Here is a 23298-nt window from a genome sequence, read left to right on the forward strand (position 1 = left end):
ATGAAAACAAACCAGACAGTGCTAAAATACAGTGCAAGAAACGAAACTTGATGCTACAAAATGGAGGCTAGAGTCTCCATCCTTTTCAGATACAATCTTTGAATACTCACCGCATTCCTAAATTCCGAAGTTTCTGAAGGCTATTTAAGGAGGAAATTATGTTGGCATACCACTTCTTAAAGAAGTTCAGCTAGGTCTTGCCAAATAATAAATAGGCACGAGGAATAAATTAACTACTTTCATAAAGTAGGGAAGTAACATTTATGGAATGCCTACTGTAAGCACTGTCCTAATAGGCATTTTGTAAGTATTGTCTGAGATAATCAGTGTCAACCTAATTTTTTTATGATAATTTCTAAAATAGCAAGCTGAGGTCCAGACTAGAAACTCTTTTAAGGTTTTTTTTTTTTTTTAATTATTTATTTATTTGAGTGGGTAGGGAGGAGGAAAGAGAGGGAGGGAGGGAGAGAGAGAGCAGGAGAGAGAGAAGGATAGAGGAGAGAGTGTGCTTCCCATTTATTTTCCAAATGGTTCCAAGTGCTGGGCTGGGCCAAAGCTGGGAACTGAGTAGTAGGGACCGAATTACTTGAGCCATCACCTACTACCTTCCAGTGTCTGTAGGAAACTGGCTAGAGTCAGGAGCCAGAGGCAGGTATTGAATGCAGGCACTCTGATACATGATAAGGGTGACTTAATCAGTGTGGGTTTTTTTTTTTTTTTAAACCTTTTAATTTCATGCATTTCATCAATGTAAATTTAGGAACACAGTGATTCCTTCCATTTGCACTCCCACATTTCTTCCTCCTCCCTCTCTTATTCTCCTTCTTATTTTTGACTAAGATCTATTTTCAATTAACTTTATACTCATAAGATCAACCCTATACTAAGTGAAGAGTTCAACAAATAGTATGAAAAAAAAAAAAAGTTCCACAACAACAGCAGACTAGAAACTTTTAAAGTGTGTCCTCTTTCATCAACACCACCCTGCGATGTAAGCATTCTGCTACACTCTAACAGGCAAGGTAAAGAAAACCCTCAAGAAGTTAAGGCACCTTCCAAAGGAATTTAAATTGCACAGGTAAGTTCTAGATGTAACACACAAATAATAAGGTACGGTCAAGGTGACAGAGGGAAACAAGGAGAGGAATCACAGATTCTGTATGTGGTTAGCACGTGCTCCCAAGCAGATCTTCTCTTCCGTTTAGGGATCACCAACCTACCTGGGTCTGTCTGTGCTGGATGGAGATCTGTTTTTGGGAGCTGCAGGAATGCTCTGTGTTGCCAGATCCCGTAGAAGAGGGACTGTTTTGCTGAGCCTATAATAAAGGTACATCACCAGTCACAGGAAGGTTTTGCATCTTTCTCCACAAACATTTATATAAATTCAAATGATTATAAAAAACAAACTCCTTCTGATGAAAGTCAGAAGACAGGGCCATGTGGTCAAGATGAAAGTAAAATAAGTCAAATATGAAACACAAAGGCTAGACATGGCAGCTTAGATTGTGTTTCAGTAAATAGGCTTAAAATATCAGCTGCATAAAAATCACTTTTTAAATATGCAAATTATAGAAAAAGAAGAACTATTCCTGCAATAACTTGCCTTCTCTACTGTGTTTCCATATTCTTTCATCAGAAAAGGCCAGGGGAGCACCCAGTACCTAGGGGACACAAAGGCCTGCACACCACTATTCCAAATAAGCTCCAAAATCTAGGTGCATTTCCAATATTGTCACTTGCCAACTGGATATTCTAAAGCATTTTAAAATTTATTAGTTTTAATATAATTCAACTATTAAGCAATACAGAATCCTTACATTTCTAATAATGTTTTTAAAAACAAGGCACAATCACATCTAATACAGTATAAACTATCATGGTCATAACTAGGAATAAATAGGAAATATTAGATATCCTGAGTTATGGGGTAATAGAAATACAGAACTACCTCATCAAAGAATATATTATATCTACATAAGTGAAAATTTTCTGGTAGTTTCTACATAATCCATATTAATAATGGTATCACCACATTCATGGAGCAATTATTATAAGCAAAAGGCTTCATTGTGACATGTGATAACATGTGATCCTTAAAAATCCCTGTAAGGGGGCCAGCATTGTGGGCAGCCAGTAAAGCTGCTGCCTGCGGTGCTGGCATTCCATATAGGTGCTGGTTTAAGTCCCAGCTGCTCCTCTTCTGATCCAGCTCTCTGCTACAGCTTGGGAAAGCAGTGAAGACGGTCCAAGTGCTGGGTTCTTGTACCCCTGTGGGAGAGCTGGAAGAAGCTCCTGGCTTTGGATCGGCTCAGCTCCAGCCATTGTGGACATTTGGGGAGTGAATCAGCAGATGGATGACTTTCTTTCTTTCCTCCTCTCTCTCTGTAACAGCTCTCAGTGACCACAGCAGACTGGCATGGCCAGGCTGTGAGCAAACTCAGCACTTCATATATGTGATTTCACTGAAGGTGCACAACGTAAGGTAGGCAGTATCATTAACTCAATTTTTAGGTATTCATTCATTGCCTACTTAGTGAATATTCCCTATGTCTAGGTTCAGAGGGAAGTGCTTAAGTATTAAGGACACATTTCCAGGGCAAAAGAAATCATAGATACAGCCCTTCCTCTGCCTTAATGAAATTTACAATCTAAGAGAAGATGTATTAAACATTCAACAAATATTTGTTGAAACAAACTATTGAGGGGCCGGTATTATGACGTAACAGGTAAAGCTGCAGCCTGTGGTGCTGGCATCCCATGTGGGTGCTGGTTCATGTCCTGGCTGCTCCTCTTCCGATCCAGCTCTCTGTTATGGCCTGGGCAAGCAGTGGAAGATGGCCCAAGTGCTTGGGCTCCTGCACCCACGTGGGAGACCTGGAAGAAGCACCTGGCTCCTGGCTTCAGATTGGCGCAGCTCCAGCGGTTGTGGCCATCTGGGGAGTGAATCATTGGATGGAAGATCTCTCTCTCTCTGCCTCTCCTCTGTCTATATAACTCTTTCAAATAAATAAATAAATCGTTTAAAAATGATTGTTTGATCGTACAATAAGAAATGAAAAGAATCAAATGACTGACTAAAAGACTCTTCTATAAAATTCCAGATTTTGGCATATAGGTTTGGATAAAATGCATTCTACATGGGCTCATTTCTATGTCTTCTTCCAGTAAATTGATGGTGTCGGAAGATGATTCAGTGGGATGTTTCTAGATTAGAGCTGTCTGTAAAGATAAATATAAAATATCACGGTGATAAGTAAAAATGAAAAAGTTAACTGAAGAAGAGGCTAGTTAGGAAGCAGCATAGTCTCAAGAAAATAAAGACGATGCTTTCTTTCAAAAGGCAAAGGTTCTACACAAACATAAGGACTACAGTGACAACAAGTGAGTCCACAGTAGGAGGAAAAAAGGCTCTAATTCTATTCATTCATTCAGTATTAACTGTGAACCTTTGTGCCTGGTCCTGTGCTAAACACGAGAATCACAAAATTGGAAAATAGAGATTCTAGTCTCCTAAAAGTCAGTGAGTACAGAGTAATGTCCCAGGTCAATGAGAACACAAAGTAAGATCTCCATTCTACTAAGAGACAGAGCTTCTTAAAATGAAACCGTAAGGATAAAAAAATTTTAAAAACTACATTAAAAATCTGTACTGTCGGGGCCAGTGCTGTGGCAGAATAGGTTAAGCCTCTGCCTGCAGAGCTGGCATCCCATATGGGTGCTGGTTTGTGTCCTGGCTGCTCCACTTCAAATCCAGCTCTCTGCTTATGGCCTGGGAAAGCAGTGGAGGATGGCCCAAGTGCTTGGGCCCCTGAACCCCTGTGGGAGACCCAAAAGAGGCTCCTGGCTTTAGTCTTGCCTAGCCCCAGCCACTGCAGCCAACTGGGGGATGAACCAGTGGATGGAAGACCTCTATCTGTCTCTCCCTCTTTCTGTCTGTAACTCTGCCTCTAAAATAAATTAATACATCTCAGAAAAAAAAGAAAAAGAAAAAAAGACATTGTGGGGCTAGTGTGAAGACAGGAATATGGATCAATTGAATAATAGAGCTTACAGTTTAGAAATAACCCCTACATTTATGGTCAATTGACCTTTGACAAAGGTGCCGAGACAATTCAACAGAGGAAAGCAAAGTCTTTGCAATAATCTTGTTAAACAACTGGAAATCCACAGCTGTTCTCCTTACACCCCACAACAATTACTACAAAATGGGATTACAGAGTTAAATATTTAAATGCTAACAGTGGAAAACACTTAGAAAAAAATAAAGGAGTAAATGTTCATGACTTTAGGTTAATAAAACTTCTTAGTTAAAACAGTAAAAGCACAAGCTACAAAAGAAAAAAAAAGGGGGGGGTGTTTGGCTTATTGGTTAAGACGCCCACATACCACTGAAGCGCCTGGGTTTGACAGGCAGATGGCAGCTGATGGCTCAAATAGTCAGGTCCCTGCCACCCACGTGGGAGACCTACATTGAGTTTCTGGCACTTTGTTTCTGCCACAGCTGGGGGCCCCTGCAAACATTTGGGGAGTGAACTAGTAGATAGCAGGGGTACCTCTCTGTATCTCTCTGTCTCCCTCTCTCTTTGTAGCTCTCAAATACAAATAAACTGGAATTTTTCAAACTTAAAAAATTTGGGCTTTAAACGACACCATCAAGAAAGTAAAATGTCGACCAACAGAATAAAAGAGAACTTGCAAATCATATACATATTTATTTAAGATTTATTTTATTTATTTAAAAGGCAGAGCGACAGAGAGAAGGGGAGTCGAGAGATTTCCCATCTGCTGGTTAACTCCCCAAATGGTTGGGTAAACCTGAAGCCAGGAGCCCACAATTCTATCCATGTCTCTCATGGGGTGGCAGAAACCCAAGTAGCTGAGTAGCAAGGAGCTGGATTGTGGGGAGCAACTCGGACTAGACTAAGTTACTGGAATTAAGACTTATTCTATGCATCTGCTCTCCCACAATATATGGCGCTGGGAGAGGAGTAAACAACTTCTACACAGCTGCCTCCAGTTTGACCAATAACCTGCAGGAGCTGATCCTGCTCCTGATTGGAGGAGAGCAGCGTACTCGGCGTGTGGGTAGCAGAGTTGGGATTGGTGGAAGAGGACTATAAAGGAGGAGAGAGACAACATGCACCAGGAACATCTAAAGGGAACATCCGGATAACATCTGAGCAGCCCCCGAGAGCCGGCAGGCGGTGTGCCGCTCCCCCATGGAAGTGGGGAAAGTGGCAGGGGGAGCCGCCCTTCCACGGAGGTGGAAGGATCGGCAGCCAACCCGGGAAGGACCAGCAGCAAACCCAGGAAGGGCCGAGCAGACAAAAGAACAGCGCAGGGTCCTGTGTCATTCCTCCATGAAGAGGGCGAGCGACACTGGATCATAAGTGGAACAGCCAGGACTCAAACTAGTACTCTGATATGGGAGGTTGGTGTTGCAGGCATTGGCTCATTAACCCGCTGGCCGTAACACTGGCCACCACGTATATTTTTAAGCCTTAAATCTGTTTAAAAACTCATTTTTTCTTTTTTACTCACTTGAAAGGCAGGGACAAACAGACAGATGGAGAGATCTTCCATTGACTGCTTAACTTCCCAAACACTCATAACAGCTAGGGCTGTACCAGTCCAAAGCCAGGAGCCCAGAACTCAACTGAGATCTCCCTTTAGGGAAATAGCAATCCAAGATCTGAGCCATCATTTATTGGTACTCAGGGTGTGCATTAGTAGGAAATTAGAGCAGAAGTAGAGGACCTAGGACTCAAATCAAGTACTCCAATGGGATGCAAACATCTCAAATGACGACTTTAACTACTATGCCAAACACCTGCCCTCGCATACTTCATAAGGATCTAGTATCCAGAATATATATATAAAAAAAAAAAAACCTTCCAACTCAACAATAAAGACAACCCAACTTAAAACTGGGCAAAGGATTTCAGTAGGTATTTCTCTAAAATAGCCAACTAAACAAATGAAAAAACTCAAAATAAAAAATTCTCAGTATCATTAGTCATTAGAGAAACGCAAATCAGTATCACTTTTCAACCACTAGGATGGTTACAATTTTAAAAAGGCAGACAATAAAAAGTATTGGCAAGGATGTGGAAAAACTGGCACACACTGGAATGCAAACTGGTGCAGCTGCTATGCTAGCAGTTCACAAGGCCCTTAAAACTAGTCACCATCCAGCCCTGCAACTTTACTCCTTAGTATATACCCCTAAAAGGAAAACATGCATCTATACAAACACATGTATATGAATGTTCATCACAGCATTATTCATAAAGTTGCAAGGGTAGGGGTGGGGAAGGGACCATTTCAAACGTTCATCAACTGACAAACGGGAAAGTAAAGCTGATATCAAAAACCATAATAGTCGAAGTCTCAGCCTGTGAACCAGCATCCAATATGGGCGTCAGTTTGTGTTCTGTCTGCTCCTCTTCCAATCCAGCTCTCTGCTACGGCTTGGGAAAGCAGTGGAATGTGGCCCAAGTGCTTGGGGCCTGCACCTGCCTGGGAGACCCAGAAGCACCTCCTGGCCACTGGCTTTGGATCAGCCCAGATCCAGCCATTGTGGCCATTTGGGGAGTAAACCAGGGGAAGGAAGACCTTTCTCTCTGTCTCTCCCTTTCTGTCTGTAACTCTACCTCTCAGATAAATAAATAAAATATTTTATTTATCTCTTCAAGATTTGTTTATTTGAGAGGCAGATTTATTCACAGAGAGGCAGAGAGAATAAGAGGTCTTCCATCCGCTGGTTCACTGCCCAAATGGCCACAATGGCCAGAGCTGGGCCGACCCGAAGCCAGGAGCTTCTTCCAGGTCTCTCGTGTGGGTACAGGGGCCCAAGGACTTGGGCCATCTTCTACTGCCTTCTCAAGCCATAGCAGAAAGCTGGATCAGAAGTGGAGCAACTAGGCCTCCAACTCGTACACATATAGGATGTTGGCACTGCAGGCAGCAGCTTTACCCACTATACCCAGCACTGGCCCAAATAAATAAAATTTTTTTTTTTTTTTTTTTTGGACAGGCAGAGTTAGACAGAGAGACACACACAGAGAAAGGTTTTCCTTTTTTCTGTTGGTTCACTCCCCAAATGGCTGCTATGGCTGGCGTGCTGTGGCTGATCCGAAGCCAGGAGCCAGGTGCTTCCTCCTGGTCTCCCATGCGGGTGCAGGGCCCAAGCACTTGGGCCATCCTCCACTGCCTTTCCGGGCCACAACAGAGAGCTGGACTGGAAGAGGAGCAACTGGGACAGAATCCAGCGCCCCAACCGGGACTAGAACCCAGGGTGCTGGCGTCGCAGGCAGAGGATTAGCCAAGCGAGCCGCGGCGCCAGCCAATAAATAAAATCTTAAGAGAGAGAGAGAGAGAGAATATATAACTCTAGGGGCTGGCCCTACAGGGTAGGTAAAGCTGCCGCCTGTGGGCAATGCTGGTATCTCATATGGGCTCCAGTTTGAGGCCTGGCTACTCCACTTCCAATCCAGCTCCCCGCTAATGCACCTGGGAAAGCAGCAGAAAATGGCCCAAGTGGGAGACTCGGAAGAAACTCCTGGCTCCTGACTTTGGATGGGTCCAACTCCGCCTGTTGTGGCCAACTGCAGAGTGAACCAGAGGATGGAAGACATCTCTCTCTCTCTCTCTCTGCCTCTCCTCTCTCTGTGTAACTATGACTTTCAAATAATAAATCTTAAAAAAAAAAAAAAAGAAATTCAAGCTTAAGAAATTCAAGCTGTATAATGTTAAAAGACACACAGTTTTTAAGGAATTATAGAAATGACATTTTAAATCCAGTAGACTTTGAAAACTAGAACTTTCATTCAATCAGAACTGTTTGTTTTCTTCTAATGAGTCCAATAAAATCATTTGGTTTTACAATGCCCAACAATGAAACAATCATAATATTACAAAGGCTCCTTAGCTGTTTTCAAGTCTTAGAATACTTTACAAAATAGAAAGCACTCAATTATAATTTAAATAACTAAATATCACACATTTATAATGTACTGACATCTAACAATCTGGCAATTTAAGGAGTGAACCAGCTAATGGAAGACTTCTTTACCTATCTCTCCCTCTTTCTCTGTTATGCTTACAAATAAGTAAATGTGATTGTAAAACTGATCATGACTATAGACATATAGAGGAAAAATCGAGATGGAAAGCCAAGTGAAGAATGCTACTTGAAGAAGAGAGGAGAGATCAGCTATAGATAATGAAGCATGTCATATGTGTTCTGAGAACTAATTACTGGAATAACAATGTGGAGTCACATTCCTTTGGAAACTGATAGAGTAAAATTACTTCCAATGTTGAAATAAACATCTTTGCATAGTTTTATGGAGTTCGAACTTCTGAATAGAAGGATATGTTAATTTATCACTGAGATATATTGCCAACTTGTTCAAATGACTGTACCAACTTGTAGCCAATATAAAACTGGATCTGTCCCCAAACTATCTGTATAGTAATAATTATCAGGTTTACTAACCATTGCCAATCTGACAGATCAAAGCTACTTTTGTTTTATTTTGCATTTCAATATGGTCAAAATTGAGTTTTTCATGTTATGAGCCATTTTTCCCCCCTATAAAGCTGTCTTTGCTTATTTTGCTAGGACACTGTCTTTATCAATTTACATTTATTTTTTGTTGATACTTTTACTTTTTTTTTTTTTCTTATATGACTAAGATCATATCCTGTCTGGAACTGCTGAGAAACAAAGAAAACTGCACTAAAGCCTTTAGTTTGTACACTTGTCTCCAAGTTCCTTCTTCATACATGACTATCTTGTTGCTACTCTCTGCCAGGTGAGGTCAATCCAGCTGTAGCACCTGCAAGTTCTCCGATGACAGCCTGAATGTGTCACTGATGAGACTGGGTAGGTGCACATTCATAGCCACCCACTCAAGTCCACATGCCCATACTTGTCAGGAAAGGTTTATAGAGGGGACTAAGTTCTTGCTGATCAAAATCTTGGGTATTTATGTGCCCTTAACTAAAACAGACATTCAGTCAGTACTTCTTTGTAGAAAAATGAATGGAACTCACCTCAAGTGAAAAGGATACAGTTTTATTAGAAAATTATTATTATCATTATTATTATTGAGAGGCAGAGAGATAAAAAGAGAAAGAGTTCCAATCTACTGAGTCACTCCTCAAATGCACACAACAGTTGAGATTAAGCTGGGCCAAGACCCAGAGATTTTGTCTGGAAACAGCCGACCTAAGATGATAGTTTAACAAAAGCCAGTGAATAGTAAACACATAATGACACACAGACACACATTCTACAATGATACAATACAGGGCTACTACACTGTCATAGAATCTATGCCAGAGCTGGCGCTGTGGTATAGCAGGTTAAGCCACCGCCTGCAGTGCTGGCATCCCATGTGGGCACCAATTCGAGTCCCAGCTGCTCCACTTTGAGCCAGCTTTCTGCTATCGCCTGGGAAAGCAGTAGAAGATGGCCCAAGTCCTTGGGCCCCTGCATCCGCATAGGAAACCCGGAGGAGGCTCCTGGCTCCAGCCGTTGCGGCCATTTGGGGAGTAAACCAGTGGATGGAAGACTCTGACTCTCTCCCTCTCCCTCTCTCTCCTTCTCCCTCTCTCTCTCTCTTCCTCTCCTTCTCTCTGTATGTAACTCTGGCTTTCAAATAAATAAATAAATCTTTAAAGGAAAAAAGAATCTGCCACAGCACTGGATCAGAAGCAGAGGAGGAGGAAGGACTCAATCCCGGGCACTCAGATATGGGATGTGGGCAATGCAACTGGCAGCTCAGCGTGCGGCACCACAACTTCCTCCCCATTTCTAGAATTCCATGTTTCCTTTGTCACCCAGAGACAGAACTACACTACCTTTATTTGAGAAGTTTCTCCATTGTTCATTGAAATATTAAAGTCGTGCTATGCCTTTCTTGAGACGAGGCTACAGTAACTCTAAGTATGCCTAATAATGCACAATGCTTTCCTATCTAGCTAATCGTTTTCTTTCATTAAGATGCCCACCACTATTTTTACTGCCTTTTTGAATGTACTTGCATGTGGGTTGATGACTTGTAAAATCCAGAGTAAATAAAGAGGGAACCTAGGTTAGAACTGGAGAAAATGAATTAAGTCAGAGGCAAAAATGTGGATCAGTATTACTCTTACTTCTGAAAGATGACCCTAAAAATAGAAGAACAGGGCAGTGGGGTGTTCCCTTTGTACCATTCCTGGCAGAAACAGGTACCTGGTAGGTGACAGAAACCAAGAAAAGGAACAACGTTTGATTCAAATTGCATTATAATTTGGCAAATTAAAATGGAATCAAACTTTTATAAAATTCAAATTCTCATTCTTCAAAGAGCGAGAAAAAGAGGTTGAAAGGAGCAAACTTTCCTGGAAAAGGTAATGATACCCTCAGTCCACATGGGGAGAAGGCCAGCAGGCAGGCCAGCAGAGCACCACACCGCGGCTGCAGGGCACGCGCTTCCCCGCCAAAACTGTTGCCTTGAATATTCATTTAGACAAGTGATGGCTGGAGTTTGGAAGTTATTTTTAATTATGTGAGTATTTAAATTGAAATGGAATTTGCATTTCCTTTACTACTTTGTCAAACCAAAATTATGCTTTGCTTCTGACAACACAGTCCCTTTCAGGAGACTGAGTAAAAGCCTGTTGTCTTCTCAAGTGACAGACAATTGGAAACATCACGGTCTCAGGCTGCAGCAGTGACTCCACTCCAACAAGGAGCTCCAGGGCAATGAAAGATCTGAACGGACTTTGCCTCAGTACTTACGGACACAAAAGTGAAGCAGAGGCCAGCTCCCCTTTGTGCCAGCTGCTCTGTGTCAAGCCGCGGCTTCGCTAACATCACTGACATGAGGGTTGGCAAAGCCGACTGCTCCTCCGTTGCCTCCTTTGCAACGCTGCCATCTAAACCATAGAGGGGCTGCTCTACTCGCCGCTGGAAGACATTAAAAGAAACAAACAAATTATATGAGGAAGATAATCTGCAACTGCCCAAACACGCAGCCAGTTAAAGCATGGTTATCATATATAAGATGAATGAAAGAAAATCTCTCTGGAAACAATTACACATCAGAGCAACATGACCATCGGATTACAATATCTATAAACCTCAGTTAATACAATACTCAGATTTCACAAAATTTCACATTGATACTGACATAACTCTGAACTTACATATTACTTTGCATAAATGTCTTCAATCCTAGACAAAAAATGTTACTTCTGCCTGTAGGTAAATGAAAATTAGGACATTTGTCCCATGACTTTATAGGTAAAATTTAATTCACTCTCAATTCTAGTCTCAGTATACCTACGTACAAAAATCTAAAATAAATGCAAGTTAAACAGTTTTCACAGTATACTAATTATGTATACAATTATGTATGCTTTATTCCAGTGCTGTAATGGTTCAGTATTAATAAGTCTACTAATATAATTCAATACATTAATCACGATGGGGGGGGGGGTCAGAGATAGGAGAAGAATATAGAATTCTGCCCTTTGGATGCCAAAATAGATTTTCACATTATTGGGCAAATTGAAGTACCCACCTTTAATACAAAAAGGGTATGTTTTTCAATAACCAACATAAAATATCATAATGAACAGTGCCATCCTAGAGATCCTTTCATTAAAGCTAGGAACCAGACAGGAATAACACATTAATACATTCAACATTACTATTCAAATTTCAGTCAATGTAGTAAGGGAAAAATACAAGAGGTATAAACACTGGGAACTATTAAAAATTAAAGTGTCATTTTGATGATATAACTATTCACAAAGGAAACCAGCAATCAATCGAAAAGTACTATAATACAAGAGTTCAATAAGGTGGCCAAACAGGAAATAATCAGAAAAATCAATAGCTTCCCTATTTACTAGCAATTGATTACAATCAGAGCATATAATGGAAAAAAAAGCAGATTCATAACAGCAAAAAAAAATTCCTTAATACTTGGAAGTAAAATTAAGAAATTTATAAGAACACAGGAAAAATTATATTCATCGTGAAGCTATATAGAAGAAATTAAATGAGGGTACTATATTCCTGGAATCAAACTGCAGATATCAAATTTCTCTAAAGACTAATGTTTAACTTTTTTATTTATTTTGTTTCCGACCTTTCCCCTGCCAGATAAAGTGGTCATCTAGGTACTCTCTCACTCTCTGCTGGGGTGTTGTTTTTGTGGAACGTCACAAATTAATTCTGACAGTTACTCAGGAAAACAATCAAAATTGGTAACATAATTTTCAATGAAGAATATCAGGGAGGTTTAGCCAGGCTGATTCAAAACATACTAGAAAGTTACACTAACTAAAACAGTATCATACAGTCTCACTAGTGGCACAAAACAGAGAACACAAGATCAGGTCCATACAATGTGATCAGAGAATCTGTGACTGAAGCATATTTCAAAGAAGTAAGAATTGTAAAAGATGGTAAGATTTGTGTCAGTATAGGAGGAAGAAAAAAGGAAAAGGATATGCCTACTTTAGATACAAATTATAAGAAAATATAAACAAAGGCTTCTTAAAAACTTTGTAACAGTGAATGATTTTTTTAAATATAACATTAAAAATATGAGTATAAATCATGGGAAAACTAGGAACAATACAAAGCCCATTAAGTCATAAGGGAAAAATACTGACAAATTCAAGTTTTTTACTTCTGAATGGTAAAAGTCAACATAAAATTAAAAGACAAGATTACCAACAGGTAAAACTGTTACCACTAGTGAAGAAAAATGAGTTAAAGAAAGATTTTTTTCATTAATAAAGATTCTAACGATAAAACTCAACATTTGCAAAGTGTGCAGAAATTGAGACTCTCAAACTGCTAATGATCTGACAATCTATGATAAACAGCAAACTCCTGGGAATTAAAATTTGGCAATCTATCTAAAGAAAAATGCATAATTACAGAAGTATAAATAAGATATTTCATACAGCATTATTCCAAGAATACAAAGGTTTACAGGATTTGGGTTAAGTAAATCAACACATGAAAAGGAGGAAATTCCGTAAGCACACATGCATACATCCAGAAAAGGTCTGGAAATGGTCATCCGCTGTAATAACAGCTCTTCTGGAGGGGACTTCCGAACTGGCAACCTTTCGTGATCAATGTTAAGTCTATTTTACCAGGAAAAACTAACATTTTCATTTAACATTTTTAAAACTACTACTTATTTATTTATTTGAAAGGCAGAGTTTCAGAGAGGGAGGGAGAAACAGACAAACAGAGCAAGAGACTGAGATCTTCCATCCGTAGTTCTCTCCCAAATGGCTGTCACGCTTGAGGCTGGGCCAGGCCAAAGATGGGGCCTGGAACACCGTCCAGGTCTCCCACGTGAGTGGCAGAGGCCCAAACACTTCAGTCTCTCCCTGCTGCCCTCCCAGGCCATTAGCAAAGAGCTGGATCAGAAGGGGGGCAACCAGGATTCAAACTGGCACCCACATGGGATGCTGGCATTGCAGGCGGCAGCTTAACCCACTATACCACAACGCCAGCCCCTCATTTAAGATTTTAACACAAATGATACCTACAAAGAAATTCAGTGTTGAATCTGTGAATAGAGTCCTCAAGATCAACACTCTTACCCGACCAAATGCAACAGCTTGAGAAAATTCAGCCTCCAGAACACTGATGCCCAGCACAATGCTCTCATTTCATGAGGGGATCTATCTCTGAAGGTGCAATACTAAAACAATCCACCACACATTCAGTAAGTATCTGCCATTCTCAGAAATACAGCAGGCTAGGATGTTTGCACCAACCTTCCTATGGGAAACAGCCATAAAGACAAGATAAAATATATTCAAAAATATATTATGCATCTAAGGCAGGTGAAAGACGCACCAGAGCCACATATAGCTTAAGAATGAGCACCTACAGACCTTGCGTTTCCCTTTCCTGGGCACCGTGGTCTCAGGCAGATAGACAGCCACAGGCCAAGGCCCGCCTAGCGCAGAGGGTTCAATAGGAAACCTTCCTCACTTCAAGCTGGGCCTCCTAAGGCCCAGGGAGAGCCTAAATCTCAAATGAAGAACAACAACTCCCCTATTCTCGGGGGCTGCAAGAAGCTGCCTTGGCTGCACAGGGGTTAGAGGTACCCCTTAGAAATGCTAAGAAAATCCAAATCAATATTTCCTGGTAGTTAAAATGAACAAAATACAAGCTATAAATTCAGTATTTTAAAGTAGTAGCATCACAGAGAGAAAAATCTCTAGGTACTTGAAAGACACAGGTAAAAATTCTCCCTGGAAGAATATATTCATCCTAGATCAGAAAGAAACTTCACAAGTAAGTTTTTAAGAACAATGAGTACACAGTTTAAAAACGAAGCATAGCAGAAATAGTCATGAGCAACAACTAAGAAAAATAACAGAAAACAGAATCAGATTCAAAAGAACTTCTCAGGGCGGGTGCTGTGGCTCACTTGGCTTATCCTCGACCTGTGGTGCTGGCATCCCATGTGGGCACCAGGTTCTAGTCCCAGTTGCTCCTCTTCCAGTCCAGCTCTCTGCTGTGGCCTGGGAATGCAGTGGAGGATGGCCCAAGAGCTTGCATCCCAGCACCCGCATGGGAGACCAGGAAGAAGCACCTGGCTCCTGGCTTTGGATCGGCACAGTGCTGGCCGTAGCAGCCATTTGGGGAGTGAACCAACAGAAGGAAGACCTTTCTCTCTGTCTCTCTCTTACTGTCTATAACTCTGTCAAATCAAAAAAAAAAAAAAAAAGAAAAAAAAAAAAGAAAAAGAATTTCTCATACCAGAATTATCAAACACAGATTAAAAGCACCCATGTCAGGAACAGGCATTAGCCTAGCTGGTGAGATGCCTGTATCTCACACTGGAATGCCTGGATTCAATTCTCAGTTTTTGCTCCTGACTAGTTTCCTGCTAATACCATTTAAGACATCTATGGGGACTGGCACTGTGGCATAGTGGGTAAAGCCACCATGAGCAGTGCCGGCATCCCATATGGGCACTTGTTCGAGTCCTGGCTGTTCCACTTCTGATCCAGCTCTCTGCTATGGCCTGGGAAAGCAGTAGAAGATGGCCCAAGTCCTTGGGCCCCTGCACCCAGGTGGGAAGGCTCAGAGGAAGCTCCAGGCTCCTGGCTCTGGATCTACGTACCTCTGGCTATTGGGGCCATTTGGGGAGTGAACCAGTGGATGGAAGACCTCTCTCTGTCTCTCTCTCTCTCTCGCTCTCTCTGCTTTTCAAATAAAAAATAAATAAATAAATCTTAAAAAAAAAAAAAAAGACATCTATGTACCACATCACAATGCTCAGGTTCCAATACCCTGCTCTGGCTCCTGACTTCATCTCCCTACTAATGTGGATTTGGGAGGCAGTGGTGATGGCTCATGCCAACAACATGGGAGACTCGGACTGACTTCTTGGCTCCCAGCTCCAGCCACTGTGGGAATCTGGGGACTGAATCAGCAAATGGGAACACTTTCTCTCCCTAACTGTCTGCATATCTGTCTGTTTTTCAAATAAATAAAAAATTTTAAAAATAGTCTTACAATTAATTAGAATTTCATAAAAGGAATAGAAGAACAAAGGCAAAGATTATGTTCAAAGAGACAACAGCTAATAATTAATGAGAACTGGTGAAAGAACCCCAACCCAAAGATTCCAAAAGTACAATGAACCATAAGAGGAGAAATAAAAAGATATATCACAGTGAAATTGCAAGGCTGAACCTCTGCCTGTGGCACCAGCATCAATAAGGGTGCTGGTTCGAGTCTCAGCTGCTCCACTTCAGATCCACCTCCCTGCTACTGGCCTGGGAAAGCAGTGGAAGATGGCCCAAGTGCTCGGGCTGCTGCATCCACATGGGAGACCCAAAAGAATCTCCTGGCTCTTGGCTTTGGATCAGCTAAGGTTCTGACTGTTGCAGCCATTTGGGGAGCGAACCAGCAGACAGAAGACGTCTCTCTCGGTCTCTCACTTTCTCTGTAACTGTGCCTCTCAAATAAGTAAATAAATCTTAAAAAAAAAAAAAGAAAAAAAAGGAAAGGGGGGGGGGGAAGCAAATACCTTTGAAGAAAAAAGAAGCAAACAAAAGCTGGTCTTTTTTTAAAAAAAAATTATTTATTTATTTTAAAGGTAGAATTACAGAGAGGCAGAGGGCAGAGAGAAAGAGAGAGAATACTTCCATCCGCTGGTTTACTCCCCAAATGACTGCAACAGCTGGAGCTGTGCAGATCTGAAGCCAGGAGCCAGGAGCTTCCTCTGGGTTTCCCATATGGGTGCAGAAGCCCAAGGACTTGTGCCATCTTTTTATTTATTTTTTTTTTAAAGATTTATTTACTTATTTGAAAGTCAGAGTTACACAGAGAGAGAAGGAGAGGCAGAGAATGAGAAAGAGAGAGAGATCTTCCATCTGCTGGTTCACTCCCCAATTGGCCACAACAGCAGGAGCTACACCGATCTGAAGCCAGGAGGCAGGGGCTTCATCTGGGTCTCCCACACGGGTGCAGGGGCCCAAGGACTTGGGCCATCTTCTACTGCTTTCCCAGGCCATAGCAGAGAGCTGGATCGGAAGTGGAGCAGCCAGGACTTGAAACGACGCTCCTATGGGATGCTGGCACTGCAGGCAACAGCTTTACCCACTACGCCACAGCACCGGCCCCAAAAGCTGGTTTCTTAATGATAACAATGGGAGGCAGAAGACAGTAATTACATAATATTCAATTGTGTAAAGATAAAAAATTGGGGCCAATATTTTGGAATAGTAGGTTAAGCCGTCACCTGTAACATCGGCCTCTCATATGGGCACCTACATTTCTGATCCAGCTCTCTGCTGTGGTCTGGGAAAGCAGTGGAAGATGGCCAAGTCCCTGGGCCCCTGCACCCACGTGGCAGACCTGAAGAAGCTCTGGCTCCTGGCTTCTGCCTGGCCTGGCCCCAGCCGTGGCAGCCATTTTGAGAGTGAAACAGCAAACTGAGGATCTCTCTCTCCTCTCTCTAACTCTGCCTTTCAGATAAATAAAATAAATCTTTAAGAGAGAGAGAGAGAGAGAGAGAGAGAGAGAGAGAGAAACACCAGTGAGGGCCTACCTACTAGCAGAGGAGGCAAAGATGGAACCATTAAAAAAAATCAATTTAAATGAGAACAAGAAATAAAAGGAAAAGGAACACAGAAGAGGCCAAACAGAAAACACATTAGAAGATGATATATCCAAACCCAAGATAATGATAATTATAATAAATCTAAATAAGATAGATGTTAAAGTTAAAAGAAAGATGGTAGATTCATTAAAGGAAAAAAAAAAAACCCTCATGTCTATGATATTTGCCAGAGGTACAGAGAAAACATAACAATGAAAAGTTGACAGTATCAGCCAAGAGCTTTAAAGAGATGAATAGGCATTTAATGATACATAAAGCAAAAACTAACATAAATGTGTGAAGAAGAAACAGGCTACTTTTCACAATCATAGAGGGAAACATGAATACACTTATCTTAGGAATTTATAGAACAAAGAGCAAAAAATTAAAATACAGATTTAAACAGTGTGATTAACAAAGCCAAAATAGTGACTGTTTAGGGATGAATACATGGATGGTTAAACTATAAGGAAAAGCAAATTATTACCACATAAACTAGAAGAGTGGGACAGGCATTTCACATTGCTGTTAAGACACCATCTGCATCACCTACATCCCACGTTGGAATAATGCCCCATTTCCACGTCTAGCTTTCTGATAAGGCACACCATGGGAGGCAGTGAGTGAATACTTGGTTCCTGGCTTTGGCCTGGCTGTTGTAGCAGATAGAGGACAGATCTCTTTCAGATAAATAAACAAACATTAAAAAAAAAAAAAAAAAAGAAAAGAAAAGAAAACACCTTGAAAGAGTAACTACTTCCAGGGTAACCAGGAGAGCCGTGATCAGTGAAGTGCACGTAAGTTTCAAGGGTACTGAAAATAATCCACTTTATACATGGAGTTATTACCTTGATAATGATTTTCTTGAAGTTCTTTAGTGAGGGCAAGATAGAAATATTGTAGGTTTTTAGGTCAAATCCATCTCTGTCACATATTCTGTTTCTATAACTCTTTAAAAATCTAAAAATCACTCTTAGCTTTGCCAGCTGTGCACTGCAGCTGGCAACTCCTAGCTAAAGCAATCTTGTACAACAAAAACAAAGCCGGAGGCATCACAATACCAGATTTCAGGACATACTACAGGGCAGTTGTAATCAAAACAGCATGGTACTGGTACAGAAACAGATGGATAGACCAATGGAACAGAATAGAAACACCAGAAATCAAACCAAACATCTACAGCCAAATTATATTTGATCAAGGATCTAAAACCAATTCCTGGAGCAAGGACAGTCTATTCAATAAATGGTGCTGGGAAAACTGGATTTCCACGTGCAGAAGCATGAAGCAAGACCCCTACCTTTCACCTTACACAAAAATCCACTCAACATGGATTAAAGACCTAAATTTACAACCTGACACCATCAAATTATTAGAGAACATCGGAGAAACCCTGCAAGATATACGTATAGGCAAAGACTTCTTGGAAAAGATTCCGGAAGCACAGGCGGTCAAAGCCAAAATTAACATTTGGGATTGCATCAAATTGAGAAGTTTCTGTACTTCAAAAGAAACAATCAGGAAAGTGAAGAAGCAACCAACAGAATGGGAAAAAATATTTGCAAACCATGCAATTGATAAAGGATTAATAACCAGAATCTACAAAGAGATCAAGAAACTCCACAACGACAAAACAACCCACCTAAGACATGGGCCAAGGATCTCAATAGACATTTTTCAAAAGAGGAAATCCAAATGGCCAACAGACACATGAAAAATGTTCAGGATCACTAGCAATCAAGGAAATGCAAATCAAAACCACAATGAAGTTTCACCTCACCCCGGTTAAAATGGTTCACATTCAGAAATCTACCAACAACAGATGCTGGCGAGGATGTGGGGAAAAAGGGACACTAACGCACTGCTGGTGGGAATGCAAACTGGTCAAGCCACTGTGGAAGTCAGTCTGGAGATTCCTCAGAAACCTGAATATAACCCTACCATACAACCCAGCCATCCCACTCCTTGGAATTTACCCAAAGGAAATTAAATTGGCAAACAAAAAAGCTGTCTGCACCTTAATGTTTATTGCAGCTCAATTCACAATAGCTAAGACCTGGAATCAACCTAAATGCCCATCAATAGTAGACTGGATAAAGAAATTATGGGACATGTACTCTATAGAATACTATACAGCAGTAAAAAAAAAAAATGAAATCCGGTCATTTGCATCAAATGGAGGAATCTGGAAAACATCATGCTGAGTGAAATAAGCCAGTCCAAAAGGGACAAATATCATATGTTCTCCCTGATCGGTGACAACTAACCGAGCACCAAAAAGGAAACCTGGTGAAGTGAAATGGACAGTATGAGAAACGGTGACTTGATCAGCCCTTGTCCTGACTGTTGATGTACAACTTAATACTTTATCCCTTTTAGTATTTTTTTTTTGTTCTAATTAATACTATTGGTTGAACTCTGTAATTAACACACAATTATTCTGACTTGCCCCAAATGGTAGAGTTAGAAATGTGCCTGGGGATTCCAATTCAATACCATCAAGGTGGCATGTACCAATGCCATCTCAATAGTCCAAGTGATCAATTTCAGTTCACAATTGATCATGATAGGTCTAAGAGTCAAAGGGATCACATAAACAAGACTAGTGTCTGCTAATACTAACTGATAGAACAAAAAAGGAAGAGAACGATCCAATATGGGAAGCGGGATACACATCAGATTCATAGAAGGGCAGATGTCTTAAACAGCATTCTGGCCTCAAAATCAACCCTTAAGGCATTCAGATCTGGCTGAAGAGCCCATGAGAGTATTTTAGGCATGGAAAGCCAAGACACTCTGGCAAAAACAAACAAACAAAACAAAACAAAACAAACCCTAACTGAAAGATCTCTGCGAGTGGGATCCCAGTGGTAAGAACAGGCCATCAAAGGAGGTACCTTTCTCTGAAGGGAGGAGAGAACTTCCACTTTGACTATGACCTTGTCTAAATAAGATCAGAGTCAGCGAACTCAAAAGGCCTTCATAGCCTTGGCAACTCATGACAAGGGCCTAGGGTGATTACTGACCCCAGAAACAAGAGTGTCAATTTGTTAAGTCAACAACAGGAGTCACTGTGCACTTACTCCCCATGTAGGATCTCTGTCCTTAATGTGTTGTCCAATGTGAATTAATGCTATAACTAGTACTCAAACAGTATTTTACACTTTATGTTTCTGTGTGGGTGCAAACTGTTGAAATCTTTACTTAATATACACTAAATTGAAAATGTAGTAAATAGAATTGAAAATGAATCTTGATGTGAATGGAATGGGAGAGGGAGCAGGAGATGGGAGGATTGCGGGTGGGAGGGAAGTTATGGAGGGGGAAAAAGCCATTGTAATCCATAAGCTGTACTTTGGAAATTATATTTATTAAATATAAGTGAAAAAAAGAAAAAAATTAAAATATATAAAATGTTTAAAAAAAAGTTGACAATGACTTACAACAAACACAACAATATGACTAAATCTCACAAAAGCAATATTCAGCAAAATGAGTCAAACACAAGAATACATACTGCATGATTCCTTTTACATAACGTTCAAAAAACCCAGGTCAGAGTCACCTATGCTGTAGAAATCAGAGCAGTGGTTACTGGCCATCCATGTGACAGAGACAGAGGTGAATGACTGGACTTCAGTGGGGCTGGTAATATTTCTTTTCTGTGCTGGCACAGTTGGTGAGAATTCATTACACTGTAGAATTGTATACTGTGTGTGTGTGTGTCTTTCAATATTTATTAAATATAAATTAATTAAAAATTCAAATACAGGGACTGCTGTTGTGGCGCGGCAGGTAAAGCTGCTGCCCGTGATGCTGGCATCCTATGCAGCTGCTGGTTCAATGCCCAGCTGCTGCTCCACTTCCAATCCAGCTACCTGATAGTGACCTGAGAAAAGCATGGAAGATGCTACAAGTGCCTGGGCCCTTGCCACTCATGTGGGAGACCCAGATGAAGCTCCCAGCTTCTGGCTTTAGCCTGGCTCCCGACAAGGGATACTAATGGATACTTGGGGAAATGAACAAACAGATGGAAGATCTTTTTTTTTTTTCTGTATTTCTGACTTTCAAATAAATACATAAAATGTTTTGAAAAATTTAAATATAAGGGGCTGGTGCTGTGGTATAGCAGGTGAGGCCACCACCTGCGGTGCTGACATCCTATATGCGCACCAGTTCGAGTCCTGGCTGCTCCACTTTCAATCCAGCTCTCTACTATGGCCTGGGAAAGCACACAGGAGACCTGGAAGAAGCTCCTGCCTCCTGGCTTCAGATCAGCGCAACTCCAGCCATCATGGTCATTTGGGCAGTGAACCAACAGATGGAAGATCTCCCTGCCTCCCCACCCCCTGTGTAGCTCAGGCTTTTAGGTAAATAAATAAATCTAAGAGGTCGGCGTGGCGTAGTGGGTAAAGCCACTGTCTGCAGTGCCAGCATCCCATACAGGCACCGGTTCGTTTCCCGGTTGCTCCACTTCTGATCCAGCTCTCTGCTATGGCCTGGGAAAGCAATAGAAGATGACCCAAGTCCTTGGGCCCCTGCACCCACGGGGGAGACCCGGAGGAAGCTCCTGGCTCCTGGCTCCTGGCTCCGGATCGGCACAGCTCAGGCCATTGCAGCCAGCTGGAGAGTGAACCAGTGATGGAAGATCTCTCGATCTCTCTCTCTCCACCTCTCTCCCTCTCCTTCTCTCTCTGCGTAATTCTTTCAAATAAATAAATAAATCTTTAAAAAAATAAATAAATCTCAAAAAATTTTAATGTAAATCAAAATTTGTGTGTGTGTGTGTGAGAGAGAGAGAGAGAAACAGAGAGAGCGTGAGAGTGAGCGTGCGAAGTGGTGATAACCAAGAATTAAAATAAGGTAAATTAGAGACAGAGAAGTTGGCTCAAAAATGACCACTTTTCCAAGGTCATTTTTGAGCAACAACCTGATGAAAAAACTGCTGATGTCTTGGCAAAGAATGTTCCTAGAAGAGGGAATAGCAAGACAGTGGCTCACAGTGCTCAAGGGACTTCCAGAACGCCAGCATGGCTGCCACGGGTAAGACCAAAGGAGAACAGCTGCAGGTGTAGTCAGGCCCATGGAGGAGTACAGACCACGCAGGAGTTTTAGACTTTTTAAGGACTTCAACAGAGAAGCCACTGGGTAATCTGGAACAGACAGGAGTGGCAGGATGTTTACCTAATTCTATAAAGTCGCTCTGGCTACTACTTTCAAATTAGGAGAGACAAAGGCAAAAACAGACTACCTTGAAGGCTAAGGCAGAGAATCAGAAGGATACTGCGTGTAAGATATGTAAACAAAAATCCAAGTAACGAGTTGGAAATAAAATTTTCAGGAAAACCAGAACTCAAGAGAAGGGGTGGCAAGTTCATTTATACCAAAAGGCAGATACAGGAACTCATGCAAGCAACTTGGCAGATCTGGCACAGGAGCCATGTGGAAGTTCTCTTCTGATTGCTTCTATTTTCTCAGTAAAATTAAAAAGCAAGGTTATAAACTGAATTAGTAGAAGAAGTACTGCTGGAGGATTGAGGGGGTTGACAAAAATATGAGCTACTTATCAAAGAAAGGGAATTAATTAACTAGAGATGTAGTAGGACTGGCAGGGAACGAAAGGTGCACCTAACATTAGAGGTCATGAACATAAAGCGAGATCAACCAGCTTGTGTGGGTATGTTTTCCTCGAATCATGTTGGACTGCTTAGAGGCAAGGAAAAAGTGAAGAATTTAACTTAATCAAGGCTGAGTCACTCCAGGCAAGTAGAATGGAGAAAAGCATATTGAGGATATACAAATCAGTGAATATAACAGAACCCAAGTTGGAAGAATAAAGAGCTTTTCATGACAATGGAAAAGGCAAATTAAAGTTTGGTTCTCATTTCAAGACCTAATATATACTTACTTATATAATGTTGATGAGGCCCAGTCACATTCATATAACTAACAGAAATATCCCCAGATCACTGAATACATCTCTTTTGCCATGAAATAAGAAGATTCAACCTAAACTAACACACAATAGATGGGTAATCACATCACTAAAAACCAAATGAGAAAAAAAAAAAAAAAAAAAAAAGGGATTTCAAGAAGAAAGAGTGATGGACAACATCACAAAATTCCACATATTTGTCCTAACTAT

The 23298-nt window shown here is 41.1% G+C and overlaps 1 protein-coding gene across 13 annotated transcripts in view; it reads right to left on the reverse strand.

The window, feature by feature from the left end:
- The window catches only part of TLK2 (tousled like kinase 2), a 133133-nt gene that overhangs the window by 56801 nt on the left and 53034 nt on the right, over positions 1–23298 (reverse strand). For all 13 annotated transcript variants that reach the window (XM_070060509.2, XM_008271670.5, XM_008271671.5 and 10 more), the window contains 2 exons: positions 10793–10960; positions 1221–1316 (listed from right to left, as the gene is read on the reverse strand). In XM_070060509.2, the coding sequence (XP_069916610.2) occupies positions 1221–1316; positions 10793–10960 (264 nt within the window). The remainder of the gene's footprint in view (positions 1–1220; positions 1317–10792; positions 10961–23298) is intronic.

This window comes from Oryctolagus cuniculus, chromosome 17 (assembly GCF_051225735.1).
Source record: "Oryctolagus cuniculus isolate XC-2025 breed Fujian yellow rabbit chromosome 17, ASM5122573v1, whole genome shotgun sequence".
Lineage (NCBI taxonomy): Eukaryota > Metazoa > Chordata > Mammalia > Lagomorpha > Leporidae > Oryctolagus > Oryctolagus cuniculus.